This window comes from Erythrolamprus reginae, chromosome 1 (assembly GCF_031021105.1).
Source record: "Erythrolamprus reginae isolate rEryReg1 chromosome 1, rEryReg1.hap1, whole genome shotgun sequence".
Taxonomy (NCBI): Eukaryota; Metazoa; Chordata; class Lepidosauria; order Squamata; family Dipsadidae; genus Erythrolamprus; species Erythrolamprus reginae.
Genome location: NC_091950.1, coordinates 189,136,390 through 189,155,924, shown reverse-complemented (window position 1 = coordinate 189,155,924; position 19,535 = coordinate 189,136,390). Strand labels below are relative to the sequence as shown.

General features: G+C 38.9%; 2 protein-coding genes across 4 annotated transcripts; both read right to left on the bottom strand.

Annotated features, from left to right (window-relative positions):
• Positions 1-1,510: 1,510 nt before the first annotated feature.
• KLHL23 (kelch like family member 23) lies at positions 1,511-10,042 on the bottom strand. Its single transcript, XM_070754812.1, has 4 exons — positions 10,033-10,042; positions 7,162-8,376; positions 5,135-5,287; positions 1,511-1,863 (listed from the first exon to the last, which is right to left on the bottom strand). The coding sequence occupies exons 2-4, from the start codon at positions 8,372-8,374 to the stop codon at positions 1,511-1,513; spliced, it is 1,719 nt and encodes a 572-aa protein (XP_070610913.1). The 5' UTR covers positions 8,375-8,376; positions 10,033-10,042.
• A 3,508-nt stretch (positions 10,043-13,550) lies between these two features.
• PHOSPHO2 (phosphatase, orphan 2) lies at positions 13,551-19,519 on the bottom strand. 3 transcript variants are annotated; one of them, XR_011557281.1, is made up of 3 exons: positions 18,965-19,519; positions 17,560-17,650; positions 13,551-16,205 (listed from the first exon to the last, which is right to left on the bottom strand). XR_011557281.1 is itself a non-coding variant. In XM_070731710.1 (2 exons), exon 2 carries the CDS (start codon positions 16,181-16,183, stop codon positions 15,458-15,460), a length of 726 nt encoding a protein of 241 aa, XP_070587811.1. In that variant the 5' UTR covers positions 16,184-16,205; positions 17,560-17,647; the 3' UTR covers positions 13,551-15,457. The 3 variants fall into 3 exon arrangements, 1 of the variants encoding a protein (XP_070587811.1); XR_011557282.1 differs by having other exon boundaries at positions 19,389-19,451; XM_070731710.1 differs by lacking the exon at positions 18,965-19,519 and having other exon boundaries at positions 17,560-17,647.
• Positions 19,520-19,535: the final 16 nt, after the last annotated feature.

The following is a 19,535-nucleotide window of genomic DNA, read 5'->3' as shown; positions in this document are numbered from 1 at the left end:
CTTCACTCATTCCTCTCTTACTCTCCCCTTTCATAAGTTTCCTTGCTTCCTTCCTCTGTTCCTGTCCCTTCCCCCTTTCTTTCTTTCTTTCTTTCTTTCTTTCTTTCTTGCTCTTTTTCTTTCTCTCTTTTACCTTCCCTTCTTCTATTTCTTCTTTTCTTTCTCCTTCCCACCTTCTTCCCTTCACTCATTCCTCTCTTACTCTCCCCTTTCATAAGTTTCCTTGCTTCCTTCCTCTGTTCCTGTCCCTTCCCCCTTTCTTTCTTTCTTTCTTTCTTTCTTTCTTTCTTGCTCTTTTTCTTTCTCTCTTTTACCTTCCCTTCCTCTATTTCTTCTTTTCTTTCTCCTTCCCACCTTCTTCCCTCCCTCCCTTCACTCATTCCTCTCTTACTCTCCCCTTTCATAAGTTTCCTTGCTTCCTTCCTCTGTTCCTGTCCCTTCCCTCTTTCCTTCCTTCCTTCCCACCCTCCGTCCATTCATTCACCCATTCCTCTCTTGATCGCTTAAAGCCGGTCCCTGCTGCAAAAAGGGTTGGGGACCTCTGTCCTACAGGATTGGGTGCCAGAGAAGTTGAACATATGTAAATTTAAAAGTTTAAGAAAGTTTACAAGTTAAGTGAAAGAAACTTCATTATTCATTTATATGTACATGTACATTTCTTCATTAAAAACATGTCTTTCTGCATAATTTAGACTAACTTTGTGAGTTTTTTGAGGGCTGGAACCAATTAAAATTATTTACATTAATTCCTATGGGGAAAAGTCGTTCGAGATAAGAGCTGCTCGACTTAAGAGCCCAGGTCCGGAACGAATTAAACTCGTATCTCGAGGTACCACTGTATATTATTGTTCCGAGTTTAAATCGAGCAGGATTGCATAGTAAGTAGGGTAGATTAGCCATTCCTAAATAGACGCCATCAAGGAGCGATGTACTTTAATAACCCACAGCCACAGAGTAGAGATTATAAATGTGGTGGTCCATCACCCCCAGAAAGGACCAGGCTGAGAGAGGCTGTGTTTCTAAAAAAAGGTACTGAGCTCCAGAAAAGGAACAATAGCAGATTTTCCTCAGAAAGAATAATCTCTGGAATATCTTGACCCTCAATGCAAGATTGGTATCCACCATTTTGGCCTTCCGAAAGGATCTGAGGACCTGGCTCTGCCAATGGGTTTGAGGCTCCAATGTGGGCATGTCATTCCAGAGTTAGTGTGCATCTTGCTCTGCCACTTTGTGTCAATTTTAAATCAAATGTGTTACTATTTATTGTTTTAATGTTTTATATTGGTGTTTGTTGATTGCAAGCCACCTAGAATCCCCTTTGATGACAAGGACGGCAATAAATATTAAGCAGTTTTTGAATCTGACACATAATCATTGTAATATTACTTGTAAAGCAGAGCAAATTAGTAATATTAATTAAACTGAACTGTGATATTACTTATCTTATAACCTATAACTGCTGCGCTCCTGAAAGACATTTTGGAGGCAAATTGTTGTGGTAAGTGGTGGCTTATGTTGTAGTTCCAGTCACAGAAGTGACATTTTCCTCATCGTATAGAGTGTATACAGATACAGAACCATGGGAACGCATAGCACTAGGAAGATTCCCCACAATTTCCCATTTATTACTTTCAGGATCATATTTCTCAATGTTCTGCAGGTATGACCCTCTGGAAGAGGAATAGCCTCCTGTCACGTAGATATATCCATTCATGACGATTGCGCTGCCTTCCATCCTTCTTTCTATCATATCAGCCTTTTGAGTCCACACATTTTGCTCAGGATCGTAACAATCTGTGATTGTCGTCTGGCCACCCACAAGATACAGCTTGTTTTTCAACGCAATGGAACATAATCCATACTCTATAGCAAAAGAGATGTATTATTAATGTTGTCCATTATATTTTGAAGAATTTTTTTAAAAAGAAAAGAGGCCTGCCAATTGACGGAAGTAGAATCTTCATCTAAACATTCTAATATGGTTCTCTGTTGATTCCAAGAATTTTGGATTTAGATTATGATTGGTAGCCACATTTTGCTTAACTGAGATAAGGAAATGTATCTATTTACTTATAAATAGATATACAGTGATACCTCGTCTTACAAAAGCCTCATCATACAAACTTTTCGAGATACAAACCTGGGGTTTAAGATTTTTTTGCCTCTTCTTACAAACTATTTTCACCTTACAAACCCACCGACACCGCTGGGATGCCCCAGCTCTGGACTTCCATTGCCAGCTTTGCTGGCAATGGAAGTCTGGAGGTGAGGTTTCCCAGCAAGGGGAGCCTCAGTGAAATTGCAGCATCGCAAAAACACAAAGGTCCGGAGGTGGGGTTTCGAGGACTTTGGTGTTTTTGCGATGCTGCAATTTCACTGATGCTCCCTTCGCTGGCAAACCCCACCTCTGGACTTCCGTTGACAGCGAAGCGCTCGTTTTTGCTGGGATTTTCCTGCAGCATCGCAAAAACACAGAAATCCAGAGGTGGGGTTTCCCATGGAGGGGAGCCTCAGGGGAATCCCAGCAGCGCAAAAAACGGGCACTTCGGCTGGCAAAAGAGGTGAATTTAGGGCTTGCACACATTAATCACTTTTCCATTGATTCCTATGGGAAACATTGTTTTGTCTTACAAACTTTTCACCTTAAGAACCTCATCCCGGAACCAATTAAGTTTGTAAGACAAGGTATCACTATATTCTTCAGAAAAGGGCTTCCACATCATTGTATAGGAAAATCAGTAATAATACATGTTATCGCAAAGAAGTTGAAAATAGTATCGGTGAGGGCATGAAAAAAATGAAACATAAGTACAAATGCTACAAAGTAAAGAATAAAAAGGGAAATAAACAGAAAAAGCAAATTGGGAATCTACATATACAGTGGTAATGAGAAATTCTAACTATTTAAATATGGATATTTATTTACTCTTTGTATCCTGCCACACTCCAAGGACACATAGTGATTTACAACATCATAACACAGCCAAACATATTATGAAAACAAAAGTAAAAAATCACAGATTATCAATATTATTAAAATATTAAAATAATCAACCCCAAAATCACAGAAATGTTATGAGGCATCCCGAATGGCCTAAATCTTAACTTACATTTAAAATTCTTCTAAACAGCTCTTCTGAATACTTTAAGAAGGGTGTCATATTTTCCTGGTACTACAGTTGGAAACATTGATTTCTAGCAAAAATATTATGTGAGGGGAAAATTTTCAAAATACACGAAACTTATGAATTAAAAAAGTAAATTTCAGATAGAGTGGAAATTCTGTAGGTTGCTAGGTCAAAGCCATATAAGCCGCATAAATCCCAGCAGCCGATTAGGTCCCACACAGTTGGCCTTCTCCAGGTCCTGTCGACCAGACAATGTCGTCTGGCAGGGCCTAGGGGAAGAGCTTTCTCTGTGGTGGCCCCGGCCCTCTGGAATCAGCTCCCTCCAAAGATTTGAACTGCCCCCACACTCCTCACCTTCCACAAGAGCCTAAAGACCTATCTATGTCTCCAGGCATGGGATAACTAGTGTATCTCCCCTCTGACCATTGAAAGTTATGTGTGGTTATGATTGTGTAGTATCGATTGTTTTTAAGGTAATGGGTTTTAGTTACACTTTTTTAATTATTAGATTTGTATCTATATTATTATTATTATTATTATTATTATAAGATTTTATTTGTCAAAACTAACATTTTGAACTGTACTCAGCAGCCTTTCAGCATTACTGTAAGGGTTGAAAAACAGATTTCACATGATAATAGATGGATGGTTGCAGTCTGTATCTGTGGAAACTTTTAAGTAATCCTCAGAGCAGTCCCATGGAAAACACATTGCAAAAATCTAGACAAGACATGATGAGGACACTAGTGTCTGTCATCAGGAACTTTTTCTACAGTATACCAGTAGAATCTGGACAGATTCTCCTTGAAAAATACCAGAAAGGTGTTTCTTTCATAATTATTTGCATGTTAGCAAGGACGCCCACAACTGTATACTTTCCTAATTATCAAGAGATGTTAATTCTGGAGTCTTGATTCACCATGGGCTTTTGAAAAAGAGCAAGATATAAATGAGGGTCCAAGACCATGTCCCCAGTACTGTTAGGGTTTTTTTGTACAGGGGCCAAATTGATATACAGTAGTTATCATTCATCTTACATAATAAAGGTTTTTAATTGTATTTTAAATGTAAGCCATCGGAGATATCCTGGATTCAGGTGATTTATAAAGCTATTAAGTAGTAAGTAAGTAAATAAATAAATGGATCGACTAGAATGGAAATAATTTTCCACTATAATCTGTTGTACATACTCCTGGTCAGTTGGAGGATGATGAAGAGCTTGATGACTCTGATACAGATAGTGTTTATGAATTAGTGGCAGGCCCTGGGTTACAGGTATCAGAACAGGTGGGAGGCCAGCCACAGGATGTTGCTATGAGTCCAGACTCTAGCGAAGAGGAGACAGACAATCGTTAGTTAAATTCTCACTTCAGAAGAGTTGAAAGGCGCAGGGAGTAAGTGTTAGGGAAAAGATATTAAGGGGAGGAATGGGTTAATTACTGGAGTGATGTATTCATCACGTCAGGGAGCCAGCGGGGAAGAAGGGCGGAGTTTTCAATGTTGTAAATCTATCATGGGACGTGTGTCGTTTTGGCTCCGGAGTGAGTTATCTTATTCTTTGTTATTTCACAGCTATTCCTGGTGCTTTTGAACTAAGCTGTATAGATATAAATCTTAAGATAAGGGAGGAGGCATGAAGGAAAGTTTGTGCGCTCTACTTGCTAAAGATAAAGAGAGAGGAATGTGACAGTCTGTATTGTATTTTGAATACGGAAGAGAGGAGAAATAAAATTGAGTTTTTTTGTTTATGAAATCCTGCATTCAGTAAGCGTTCTTTTCAATGTAACTAAAGTTCTACCCGAATGCAGAACATAATCTGGGAAGGGGGGGGGGGTGTTTCTGTGTGGGTAGTAGGCAGCCATATATCCTGGATGCTTTAATTAACTAGGAATTGGGCTCAATTATCTAAATGTCCTTTTCCTTCTCTGTGACTCATATGTTAATACTTTCAATGGGAGAACAGGTCTACATATTTATTTAAATTGTCTTGTAGGAGCAAAACTTACCTGGGTATGAACTTGTGGTGATTATACTCCATTCATTAATATCTGAATTATATGTTTGAATTTTATCATAAGTGCAACTTCCCCGATAACCATAATGGCCTCCAGTGACATAGATGACTTCATTCAGGACGCAGGCAGTGGCATTTCCAACACCTATATAGTAATACTGAATTTGTAAAAGGCTTATAAAAAGAAATAAATATTCAGCACAATTTCCATCAACAGGCCATTAATGTGATGCGTGCACACTGCTAATAAGATAATACACATACAGATGTGTCCATCATCCAACATGTCCACCCTTTGATAACTAATGTGCAAAGCACAGAAAAGGGGTGCTGGTCTTACCTGAATGCTTTTTTTTAGTGGATTGCTGGATAGTCCAGGAATGGGGTTGCTACAGTCTGATCTGCCTAGTTACTGAGTCTAATTTTTTCGGCCAATCCTCCATGCCTCTGCACATGCCTGAGTTTTTGATGAAGTTATGGCTGAAAAAGTGGCTTACACATAATGTTATAGGATTATGACTCCAGACCCCAGGAGCTTTCTTTAGGGTCGGACTGGACTCTCCTGCAACCCAATGAGAAAGGTGTTCAGGTAAGACTAAGCCCCTTCTCCAGTATAGTTGTGGGATAGTCTAGGAATGAGACATACCAAGGCCTGGAATCCCCAAAGGGCAGATAGCCGTTGGATCTGGAGCCCCCAGGGCTAAGTGGACCTGTTGTAAAACCTGCCTCCCAAAGGAAGCCTCTGCAGAAGAAAAGACATCCAACCTATAATGCCTAATCAAAGGCTAGGGGATGGTCCACATGGCCCCCCTGCAGATATCCTCGAGGGATGGTTGTGTGGCCTGTGCAGCAGTGGTGTGTTTGTGTGGTTCCTTTTCACTTATTAGCAAAAATATGTAGATATATATATGTATAAAATATGTAAATATATAAATGTGTGTGTATAAATATAAAAATGTGTGTGTGTGTATTTAGGCTTATTAGACTCTGTGTGTGTGTGTGTATGTTTGTGTGTGTGTGTGTGTGTGTGATGTGTGTGTGTGTTGAAAATTAAGGGGAGGCTAGCCTTGTTCTGGCCTCATCAGCTAGCCATACCCTCTTACTGGGATTTGAGTACTGTATATATATGAGAGTGATTGTGTGTGTGCGTGTGTGTGTGTGTGTATGCATGTATGCATGCATACACACACATTTTTAAGCAATTGAAACATTAATTAATGTCTTGGAATGGAGTTCCTGAGCATAGTCAGATAATAAGTTTTTAGAACTACTATACCAAGTTTTCCTGTTGCATAGAAGTCTCTGTAATCAATCATATTTTTAACATGCCTGTATTGCTTAATTATTAATACAATCTATTGTTTTTGTATCAGAGTCTCGCCATGGGATGTTACTGAACATATTGGACTAGATGACCTGTAAAGTCCCTTCCAACTCTGTTAACATATTAATATGTTAATATCCAAGTGTACCTAAGTTGGCTTTATAAATCCATCATAAAGTGTTTCAAGATTGAATTACTCTTCAAAGTCCTCCTTTGGTAAATAAAAAAACTTTATCTTGAGAAGGGAGAGAAAACATGTCAGCCAAAAAGTTCATGTGTATAGGGTTTTTTCTAACAATTGCATTTTGCCCAGAATCATGAGATAGAGGGATAGGCAGTCAGGCAGGCAGACAGACAAAATATAGAAAGACAAAGCTTCTTGTTCTCCCTACTAGAAATACTCTTGTCCCTTGAGAATTAACTGCTATAAAAATGCTAGGAAATTGGAAAGGATACCATCTGTCTTCCACACTTGATGTGACATCTCTATTTTCTGAGGTTGTTCACATCATTTTCAAAATGCCAAGTGTGGCCACTGATCCCAAATGATAGAGGCATTTATTCCAACCAGACCTTAATGTCCTATTAGTACCCACCCAAAGCAGCCCAAAATAGAAGTGAAAAACAAGTAAAATAGAAGTGAAAAACAAGTAAAAAGTACATGCATGGCTCAAGTTACGCAGCAAGTCGATTACCTTTAATCATGTTGGCAATGGGGAACCATTTCTTTCTTAAAGGATCATAGAATTCCGCTTCTTCGGCCGGAGCCCCTTTTCGATAACCTCCCATAGTATAGATACAGCCACTTAAGGTAACTGCACAGTGGTAATATTTTGCATTAAGCATGGGGTGACCTTCAGTCCATTCATCAGTTTCAAAATTGTATATCCACATTAAATCAAGGGCTTCTATATTGTCTGTTCTGTAACCTCCAGTCACGTAAACATTGGGTCCCAGGCTTGTGACTGCATAACTTTCTCGTGTGTGATCTGGCATATCTGTTCCCTGGACCCAAACATTATTTACTGAATCCCATATATGCACTTCAGACAAAGGGTGCCAGTAATAGCCCCCAATCACATACATAATAGTGGTAGATCTTTTTGCAACTGCTCTTGGCTTGGGGCTCAGTACACTGCGTATTAGAGATTTTATTTTATTTTCCTTTAAATGGCATGTCTTGTACAAGCTGAGGGCTGATTTCAAGTACATTTCATCAAAATCAATTTCAAGGCACCTCAGCAGATCATAGATATATTCGATCCTGCTGTCCACCTCATAGGCAATCCACTTGGCAATGGGCTCTACCATTGCTTCTTCTTTCCATATATCAAGTTTCTTTCTGGAGAGAATGAACTGGAGTTTCTTGTTGCTAATCTCCAGAAATTCTTCTCGTCTCCACACTTCTTCAAATCTGGACAATATTATCCTTCTGGATTCCTTCTCCAGCTCTGAACAGACATGGAATTCTGCAAAGGAGTGCATCCCTAAACAATTGTCAACATCTAAATGTCTGATGAGAAACTGCTCACAGGCTTTTTTGACAGAAGCAAACTGAAGATGATCAGCAGCTTGAAGGAGGCTTTGAACATTTTGTTTTGTTATCTGGATCTCTGATGTGTATGTGTACATCACCAGGGATTCTAGTATTGTAGGACTGAAGAAAGAAAGATGAATCTGGTCCTTTGACTTTTCTTTCATGTCAGAGGTAAACATGGCTTTGAAATAGTTGCTACAAGCAGCTAGTACAGCTTTATGGCAATGGAACAGCATACCTGGTGCACACTGAAGGGTAATATCAGTGAATAACCCTTCAAGATAGAACGTCCTGAATGCATCCAAAAACTCTATAGGATGAGATAAGTCTTTGTAATTATAGGTATATTCCCCCTGCTCAATCAGTGCCATCACTGGAATAAAATATCAGAAACAACACGGTAATGAAGTTCATGTACTCATTCCTCTCCGTGTCCACTCAGATATAAGGCTTTCTGAATTTAATGGTAGAATCTTTTTGCAAATAATTTACCACTAATGCTCACATAAAGATACAATTTTTTAAAAAACCAAGCATATCAGATCAAGAAACACATCAGGTAAGAAAGAAAATGCAAAGCCACCAACAGAAATACATTCCCTTGCAAGAAAACCATCCAGAAATAATTAGTTTTCAGTTATTAAGCTTCACTGGTCTCAGTTCTCCAAAGGTTCATAGAACTGCCTCAAACAACTGGAACTTTCTTTCTTGCTCTCCCAAGCAGTACCTCATCTGCTCCAGAATTTGATGCCAGATAATTTGATGCCATCAAATTATCTTCCAATCAGGCTCAAATTTTCAATGACTAGTCTCCCTAACTTACTTAAATGGACTAGAGAAAAGAAGAGTCCTATTATTTTTAATAGTAAGAATTCTACACAAATCACATATGTGCATGCTATGTTTTACACATGCATAATCTGTGCAGATTTCTTATTATAAACAATGCATATATATGTGAGCTAATATATTTCAAACATTACAAATGTACAAATGAATCCGATGTAAATTTTGCAAGCCAGGATACAGTGACCCTATTTAAAACAATAAAAAGATATAAATCCCACTTAGTTGGACTTAATGTATTAATAAAAATTGTTCATAATTTTGTTAAAACGCCCCATTATTAGATTTAGGACTGCTAATAATGTAAAACTCACTTTAATTTTGAGTTCCAGACAAAAAGTGTATTTTCTATTTTTATCATGTTATCACCCTATTCTATTTGCTTATTTTAATCACCGTCATTCATTCAATTATTTCTTCCACAAACCTCAAACTATGGCATTTACTTAGGCATAGATAACCATGTAAGTCCAGTCCAAGTTTACTTTTAGGAAAACAGACACCTAACTGTGATGTTTTCTTAGGGGTAACAATATATTTCTCAAAACTAAGCCCGGTCAACTTCAAAATAGCCTTATTTTCAGGAAAAAGGGGATATAAAGCTAGATCATGCGGCACCTCGCTAATCCCACAGGGGATTTCTCGCAACACACACGAACACAATGCAATCTCTTTGTGGGTAATTAAAAAAAAAATTTTTTTTTGAGAGCAGAAAAGCAACATTTGGAACTTTTCACTCTACCCCAAAGCGGCACGAACAATAAACCGGCAGCAGTGAAGAAGAAAACGGCACCGACCGAGATGTCTGCAATTTTCGCGGGGCGATGTAGGCTTGGGAAATAGAAAGTCGACGTGGTTAATCCGAAATGATTTTTAAAAATCCCTCTTTAGGGGGGAAAAAAAAAAAGCCTTCTACACAGCTGTGGTCGCCCGGCATAGCGCACCCTCAAGTCGCCAGCCACTTCTATGGCTCGTCTCGACCCATTCCAGACACTAGAGAGTTCACCCTAATAAGGCTAATCGCGGTTATTTAGCCTGGGAAAGCTACAATCCCCCTTCGAAAAATAATCCAGTCAGCCGCGGGTCCTCGTTTCTTCGGCGGCTGTCATTTTACGTAGGGCAAATTCTCTATCCAAAAGCGTCGTCGTTTGGCCACCCCGCATTTGCTTAAAGACTCACCCACCTGCTCTCCAAACTGGGGTGACAGGCAGAGGCAGCGCTGGGGCTCGAACAAGGGAAGGAGAGGCTTGCAAAAACCTGAGCGTGAAGGGGGAGGAGGAGGAGGACGACCGTGGTACTAAAAAGGCAAATTACCCCGAAGCGACCCCCCCCCTTGCTAGGGGTCGGTCGTGGGGCATTGTGGGAGCGCCTTCCTTAGCATATCGGTATCCTTGTCAAATTCCCCCCACCCCGCGCGTGGAAATGAAAAGGGGGGGGGGATTAAACGGGATACCGGGGGGCGCAAAGGCTGGGGTTTTTGGTCGTTCCGCTCCCCCCCCCTCCCGCCTTGCTCCGTTCGCGCCCGACCCGGTCCGCCAAATCTGAGGCGCGATTTGGAACAAAGGAGGGAATAAAATTCAAGCGGGGCCTTTGGACGGAGCAGGTTGCAAACTTTTGAGGGAAACGCGGTTTGCGCTTGGCGGCAAGGCTCGGCTTGCAGCAACCCGCTATTGGAAGAAGTGAGGGGGGAAAAGAAGCAGCGCGGGATGAACCCCGCTAGCAATAATAATAATAATAATAATAATAATAATAATAATAATAATAATAATAATAATAACAACAACAATAACAACAATAATAATAATAATAGTTTATTAGATTTGTATGCCCCCCCTCTCGGAGCAAGTCCCTCCGCGGTATCTTTCTTGGAGAGGGAAGGGCTCGGTTACCCTGTTGACTATCTTTAGAAGAAATGCAGCTCCTCTTCGCTCCCGTAGGCTATAGAAGGAACAGATGGAGAGGCGAGTTCCTATTTTGGTGCCTCAGATGGCTCACCGCCGGCCCCCACCTCCTCCTCACCCGGCCAGGCCCCTCTGTTCCCAACAAGGGCATCCTCAGCTTCTGCCGTTCAGCTCCCCTCCTTCTCATCCCCAGAGAAAGCTTTGCCTGCTGCTTCTGGGCCTCATGTGGTTGGGGTAGGAAGCAGAGGCCTTTATTTCTTCCAGGGAAAGTGGAAACAATAGATTTGCTTATCCAGAGCTCAGAAGGGGGATGGGGAACACTCATGGGGTATAAAATTTTATTCCCCTTTTGTTCCAAATCGTGGCTCAGGTTTGGCCAGTGTCGGCTGGCTGGACTGCATGGGAAGGCCTTCTCTATGGCGGCTCTGGCTCCATGGAATCAACTCTCCCCTGAGATCTGCAGAATCCTCACCCTCTTGGACTGCCAAAAGGTCGTAAAAACATGGCTTTTCCAGAAGGCCTGGAGCCAGTGAATGGTTCTATATTGTTTTAAAATTAAGGTTTTTTAAATAGTTTTATTGTTTTTATATTGTTGTTTGCCACCCAGAGTCCATAAGGAGCTGGAAAGCATGCAAATCCAAATAATAAATAAATAAATTGCTCTATCTCCTCTCCCTACCCAGCCACTCCCAGAGATGCTATCCAAGCTGTGATGGCAATTTGCTGGTTATAAAGCCTTTCTAAACACCTAAGTACTGTAGTTCGTGGTCTATTTGGGTAGGCAGTGGTTAAGGCATCAGGCTAAAAACTGGGAGAGTGCGAGTTCTGGTCTTGCCTTCAGCACAAAACCGGCTGCATAACTCTCAGCTTTAGACTCTCAATTTTAGAGAGGAGATAATGAGGAACTACAGAAAAAATTTGCCAACAAAACTGCAAGGAATGTGGTTGTTGTTGACTTACAACAGTTCGTTTAGCGGCCATTTGAAATTACTGCATTGAAAAAAGGAGCCTATGGCCATTTTTAGAACATAAGAAGAGCCATGCTGAATCAGGCCAAAGCCCATCGAGTCCAGCATTCTGTGTCACACAGTGGCCCACCAATTGTCCATGGGGATCTTGAGCAGAAAGAGAAGGCAAGACCCTCCCTTTTCCCTGACCCCCAACAAATGGTACTCAAGGGAATCCTGCCTGCCTCAACCAACATAGAGGCAGCACTTGGACATTTTTCACATTTATGACTGTTGTAGCCTCCCATGCTCACATGATTTTACATTTGGATGCTTGACAACTGACTCATATTTATGACAGTTGCAGTGTCCCCAAGTCATGTGATCTCCTTTTGCGACCTTGACTATCAGTCAATGAGAAAACCAGATTCACATAACAACCATGTTACTAATTTAACAACTGCAGTGATTCACTTAATGAATGTGGCAAGAAAAATCATAAATTGGGGCAAAAAATTTCTCACATCATAATCAATTTGGGACACAATTCTGGTCATAAGTGGAGGACTATCTGTAGTCTGCAATGGCCTGGATCAAGACTGACTTGAAGCCATCATTACCCCCAGTTGCCTCTTTCCATGACAACTACAGTCTGTCAACCAAGTATAAAGGACAATTATTTTTCTAGTTTTCCTATCTAAGGAAGACTATGACTCACATCTACACACATAATAGATATATAGCCCTGATGAATTGTACCAAAAAAAAAAAAAGTGGGGCAAAGTAGTTTACAAAATTGAATAGATTGCCGAAAAGCCCCAATTCTTGCCATTCTTTTTGGAAAACAACTGAAAAATTTACTAAGCAATATAGTGTTGTAGGGATATTATTTTCCACAGAATCCACATTTTTAATTTTTTAAATTATAGTAAAAAATAATAAAGAAAAAAGCAAAGCATGACTTTTTTTTTCTTTTTGACATTGTATATACCTTCAACACCACCATCATAATCTATAATTCTTGAACAATTCCAAATACAAGTACTGGAAATACTGAAAGAATGTTAAGAGTTAAATTTGGGATAAACCTATGTCAACTGTCTATGGCAATGCTCAGTCATTTTCCTAGGAAAAACAAAATCCAGTTGCCTTTTGAAAAAGCATCTTTGGGTTGAGAGTTGTTTCAAGAATCCCCAAGAAATCATATAACACATCGGAGAAATAACAACTGTTCAGAATTTTGTTCTGAATAATACTGTTACATCAATTTCTTCCATTTTTTTCTGTTAATCCTACTAGATTTAGCAAAGAGGCATATTTCAGGTCCCCTTTATTAAACAATGTTATCTTGTTGAAAAAAATGCTTTTTCTCTGACAGTGCCCACCTTCTGGAATAGCATATTCGTAGAGATCTGGTTAGTCCCAAACCTGTTAGCCCTTCATAAGGTTCTCAAGACCTGGCTGTTTCCTCAGACGTTTGAATCAGAAGATTGGGAAAGCACTGTTGTTGATAATGAGTTTAAGCTCAGAATGTATTATTTCCTTCAAGAATCATGAGATAACATTTATAACTGTTGGTTTTTAACCTTGTATAGCACCCAGTCACTGCTCTGAGATGGAGCAGCAATATGAATTGTTTCCATAATAAATAGAAGAACTCTGATAGACTGATAAATCAGTCTAAAATGAATGCCCATTGGTTGAAAGCACAAATTATAATCCATGGGCCAAGGTAATTGTTCAAATCAGCATTCACATTTTTCAAATAAGCAGATATTTGGACCATGTAATAGGGTCCTCATCTATATTGGAAGGAGTGCAATATAAGCTTCATTAAAACTGAGGGAGAAGAATTTGTGAGAAAAAGCTTTAATATATAGTATATCCCCAACAGAGGAAGAAATAGAAAACCAGTGTTCTTTTTATACTAATCAAGTAAACATCTGTTAGGTCCAATACAGTATGTTGTTTCTGTTGATTTATATAATGACTATATTCTACAGTTAAGGCAAAATATTTAACAGGTAGTTTCAGTAATAAAATATTTAATTGTTATCTTTATAAGCATACATATTAAATAAAAACTACAAATGAGATAAATTAATTGTTATTTTAAATAGTACACATATTCCAAAAGTTTTAGTAGGCACATAGTATTTCAAAGAATAACAAGTGAAATACGGATTTCTAAGCAAATTAAATGTTCACTATATCAAATGTACTCAGTATGAATTTTAGCAGACAGTTAAATAACCTATTCATTAAGACCAACATAAATTAATATCTGAGAGCTAGCGAATATTGAGCTAATCTTTTAATCTTTTCCTTTCATTAATTTTAAACTAAAAAAATACATTATCCATATATACAATTCCACATATTGAACCAATTTTCACACATTCACTTTTCGCAAAGGCTAAAAAGACCAATACAAGTTATCAAGTTATCAACTGCTTATCAAGTTATGCCCTTTCTCAAAACTTTCATATATAACTTTCATATTAAGAGGAGTTTGGCAGCACATTTTCTAACTAATGAATTTTATTAAGAGGCACAGTCATGAACTGGGTTTCAGCTTATGAAGGCTTATGCCTCTTAATAACATTTACTTGTTGAAAAAGACAATGTCATATTTTTTGCACATAGCCTAATACAATCCTCCTGTTCCAACATCTCCATATTTGTAACAAAATTACATAAAAAGATTATACCTCACAAGTATTAGCAAAGATAAATGTGGTGCCTTAGTAATAGATTGAAGCAGTGATTTTATCTTTGTGGCACTGACATATTATACTCTTCATTTTACATAATTATTTTTTGTAAGGCTTCAGTTCTATGTAGCTTACTTAGGAATAAATCCCACTGGCCTAGATTAGGGAATACTTCTTAGTAAACATGCACAGAATTGAACTGGATTCATATAAAGTATTTTGCTTATGAAAGGAAATACATCTTTCTGAAATATCTCATTTGCATTCTTATGGTTTATTTGTAGATAAAACACTTCTATAGACTGTTAAATCAAATAGTATTAAACAATATTCAGTATTGCCTACATTTATTTGTATTGGTGCATTACCTTTAACCAGATTGATTGATGTAAAATATTTGTTAAATAAGGGGAAAATGGCTATGAGTTTATTTTTATTTATACATTCTTTCAGTTTGATACCACTAAACTGCAACCAACTGTTGGTTACAAAAAATAATCTGGATTGCTATAGTTTTACAAGACTATCAGAGTAGTATTCTTCAATTCTAAAAATACAGTATTTTGCTATTTTTCTGAAAAGCAGCAAATGACAGCAATTATTTGCCACCCTGATTCTGCTTGGAGAAGAGCAACCTATAAATCTAATAAATAAATAAATAAATATTTGAGTGGCATTTCCACTCACACAATGAGACTTGCTTCTTCTTCCTCTTTATTGGTAAGAACCAATTTGAATGTATAATAATGCCACAGGCCAAATGGATGCCCAATATATAATTAAACAAAACTTACCATCATGTATTATAGAACAGACCTTAATAGTTCATCTGAAATGACACAGATGACTATTACATTTAATAATAATTTTGGCATCTGCTTCATTAAATTATTCATACTACTAACTGTATATTGATTTTGTACAGGAAAGGGAAGACAAAATGATGTAAACAAAATGTGATTTTTCTAATATCCATAAAGAAAATGTTTTACTATGAGAAAGTCAAGACTGTAGCACCAATTTGCTATTGTTAGGATAAATGGGAACTATTCTTTCATAAGCAATTCTAAGTAGGCAAGAATCTCAACACCAGAAGACCAAACAAGAACGGATGCTTCCAAGGGAGCAAGATCCTGAGCTAATTGAGAAATCATATTCTCCAAAATATAACCATGGCGTGGCATAACAACATCATTCTTTTTTAAACACATTACAGGACACAGATCATTCCCCCCATCACCTATATATACAATTTGTGAGTATTTAACTCTTGATGTTAAATTGCTTTCTAAAAATTCTTCTAAAACTTTCCTCTTACACAAATTTATGGGGCACTTTGTACAATCATGGATATGATAATTCTGTACGGAAAGATAGCCAAAGCTATCAAAACTTGCAGGGTTTGTAAACACTTCATCGAACAGTTGCAAAACATTTGCTGCTTTTAATATCCAGTCAATAAAGACAGTATTGGAATCTGATATAATTATGCAATCAAAAAAGCCTTTGTGTTTGCCAATAAAATCTAAAAGATTTATCATTCCTGAAGTAAATGGAATTGCTGTCATAGTCCTTTTCATATCTTCTTCTCTTACTCCACTATCTCCCAGATATCTAAAAATTCTGTCCATGTATTCCGTCCAGTGTCCCTTTTGATAGGAGTTTTTTATTTCATCAGGAAGTTTTGAACCTGGTGCACATTTAACAATCCAGGTATCACTGTTCTCATCTACAATTGTATGATCAAAATCAAAAACCAGTAGAAATCTCATTGTTGTTGAATATAAGTATAATCTGGAAATGAGAAAAATAGTTTAATTCTGAATGAAATAAATCATTTATATGATATATTTATATTTTATAGCCTTAAAAAGAAAACTTTCAGCTAGAAAAATACTAAGACATATAAAAATCATGCATTATACTTCTAAAATGTATATCAATACTTCTTAAAAGTTATCTTTCAAAGAGGGGAGAAACCAAGTTATATACCTGTGATAGCAAACCTATGGCCCGTGTGTCACAGGTGGCATGCAGAGCCCTCTCTCCGGGTACACAAGCCGTTCCCCAGCTCAGCTCCACTGGGCATGCTGGCTTTCTGGTCTCTGCTGCACATGTGTGAGGCGCATTTGTGAGACTTGTGCATATGCGTAGGGGCAGGACATGCATGGATTAGGTCTCGCATGCATGTGGAGGGGTGGGGTGAATGCGGGGGATCATGCACGCATGTACAGAGGCAGGGGAGGGCAAGACTTTGTGCACACATGTACGAGAGGTTGCGCGCGCATTGTCTTGTGGCTGTGTGTTCAGACACTTTTGGCATGCAGCAACGAAAAGGTTAGCAATCCCTGCTATATACTATTATACCAAGTTAGTTTGTTGCGTCATTTGAACTGAACAGCATTTACATGCAACAAATCCTGGCATATGTTTCAGACACTATGTCCACATTATGTTTTCACATAATGTGTTAGCTGTAAATAATGCAGGAAGTTAGGATTACTCAAAGCATTTCAATTTTCATTTTATTCCTCTGTATATGATATTTATATTGATTTACCTTAACTAACAGAATATACAATAAACTGCAAAGTACTGGTAGACTCACTTAATGACCAGTAGTTAAATAACCATTTGAAGTTATCATGACACCCCCCCACCCCCAAACAAAAGTTAATTATAATCTATCCTCAAAGGTAGGACTAACACGTACCACACAAACACATCCACACCACAATCACGTGATTGCATTTTGGGCACTTGACAACTGTCACACATTTATGATCAGTTGCAGTTTCCAGCAAAAAAAATGCCCATTTAGGAAAATGGATTCACTTATTGACGTTATGGTTCATTTAACAACTATGGTGGCTCACTTTATGACCAATATGAAAATGGTTGTAAAATCAAGACAAGTCACATGATTTGCTTAACCATCACAGTAATGTATGATCAAAATTCTGGGCTGAATTGTCATTAAGTGAGGACTACTTATATATGGTAACATATAAAGTAATCAGTCAAAAAAAATTCAAAGACAGGATATTTAATTACATTATCAAAGAGTATAGAACTGAGAGATAATGAGAGATTTATATAGATTGCATTTTTTTTAAAAAAATTACCACAATATATCAATGATACTCACTGGGTGATGTTTGAAACTTGAATTCATTGGAATAAATCAAATAGAGTGAATTTATCTCAGTTCTTCCAGAAAATGACTGCAAGCCACTTAACTGTACAGAGACAGAGAAGAAAATGTATGTTCTTATTCTGATCTGGTTTGAATGAACCCAGAAAGATGCTTGCCCTGTGTGTTTTACCAATAATCTTTGTGTAAAGAGACAATGTAAAGAGGCAATGTAAAGAGACAAGATTTGGCTTAGATAAATTGGGCTAATATTAACCTGTGAAGTTTGTGGATAAACAAAGAATACCACAATGTAATAACTATATGCAATACAGTAAAGGGGACTCTATTATCAAACGAAAGCCAGATTCTACACATAAGAATATACAGTAGTACATAGATTTTAGATATTTCAGAAACATTAACTCTCTGAATTCATTTTTAGCATGGATTTTAAATGCAAGTGCTTAATCCAACCAGTTTTCATCCAAATATGTTGGAATAACAATGGATGTCAACTATTAGAGCTAAAAGACATTCATCATCACATTAACATGTAGCTGACTTTATGGTCTCCTTGTATGGATTTTTCCTTTTCAAAAACCTTGGCTAAAAGATAAGATTTGACCTAAAAAGCTTCAATTGTCTTTGAAATTCACCAAACATGCCTGGACTCCCATATCCTGTCATGTAATCATTTTGAAAATGCTGTAGCACAAGACCAAAGCAAGCCAGAAAAGAAATGAATGGGAAATTAATGCAGCCCTGAATCTGACTTTTTTTTTGGCTCTCCCTGGAAATAAGCAAAGAACAGAATGAACATCTGTACTCTCCTAAGTAATGTACAGATACTGGAGTATTTGCTTTTTCTTTGATGAACACTGAGAACATACCCAAAGACAAATTCCTTATTTTGTTCTGTTTTATTCTATACATTTGGTTGAGCAATACCATTTGCTCCGGCCAAGAAGGAAAGAATGTCTTATTTTAAGAGTTATAATTCTTTTTAACTGTTGTATGCCACCCAGAATCCAGAAGGAGTTGGGTGGCTTGGAAATCTAATAAATGAAATGAAATGAAAAGAAATTTACATTTTCTTAAAAAATAAACGTTTAGTTATAAAATCAAGGCAAACGCTTGTCCTATTTGCAAGCCCCGAACAGCTTGGCAAATGCGCACTATCAGAGAAGCAATTCATCTTATTCTGTAGGGACAAGACGGGTGGCTAAAGTCAGAAATAGCCCAAAGCTTTAGCAGACGGAAGGGTCAGCCAGGTGAGAATTCAATGCGGCAAAAGGCCACGTTTGCAATCGCTAAATTAAGGGAGCTGTTATTCCGCTAAGCTTTTCCACTGCCCGCAGAGGTCTACAGATAAGACATTTTAAGGTTCATTACGGTCTCTTTTACAAAAGCCACCAACCGCTTTGAAGGCAACCCGTCAAGCCGTCGGATGGCCCCTGAGCGGGGAGTCTTCGGGAAGCAAGGCGGCTGCCAGGGACGCCGTGGGAAAACGAGCCGCCAGCGACGCGCCGAGGCTCCTCGCGCGCCCAGCAGTCACTCATCGCGAGGCAATTCCAACGGCTCCGACCAGGAGGCCAAAGCCGGCCCGAGGGCTTCGCCTGGGCCACCGGCCCTGAGGGGAGCTCCGCGGCAGACCTATTTCCCTCGGAGGAGGCAGCCCCGTCTTCCGAGTGCTTCGGCCCAAGCCCGGGCAACGGGGCGAGAGAGCGAGGCGGGGAGGGCAGAAGCTGTCAGCCTGCACAATATGGGAGGAGGAGAGAAAGAATCCAGCCGGCCGTAGCCCGTAAAAAAGAGAGCGAGAGACAGCCGGAAAGGCGGCCTACCGGTGTCCTACTCGACGCCCGAGCCGACTGACTTGCCCTGCGACGTCTCGGTCACGCCAGATCACGTGACCGCCCAAACAAGTCTCGCACCCCTCCCCCCTTCCGACAGCAGACCGTCGCGTAACTTCGCCAGTCAGCCGTTCCCCC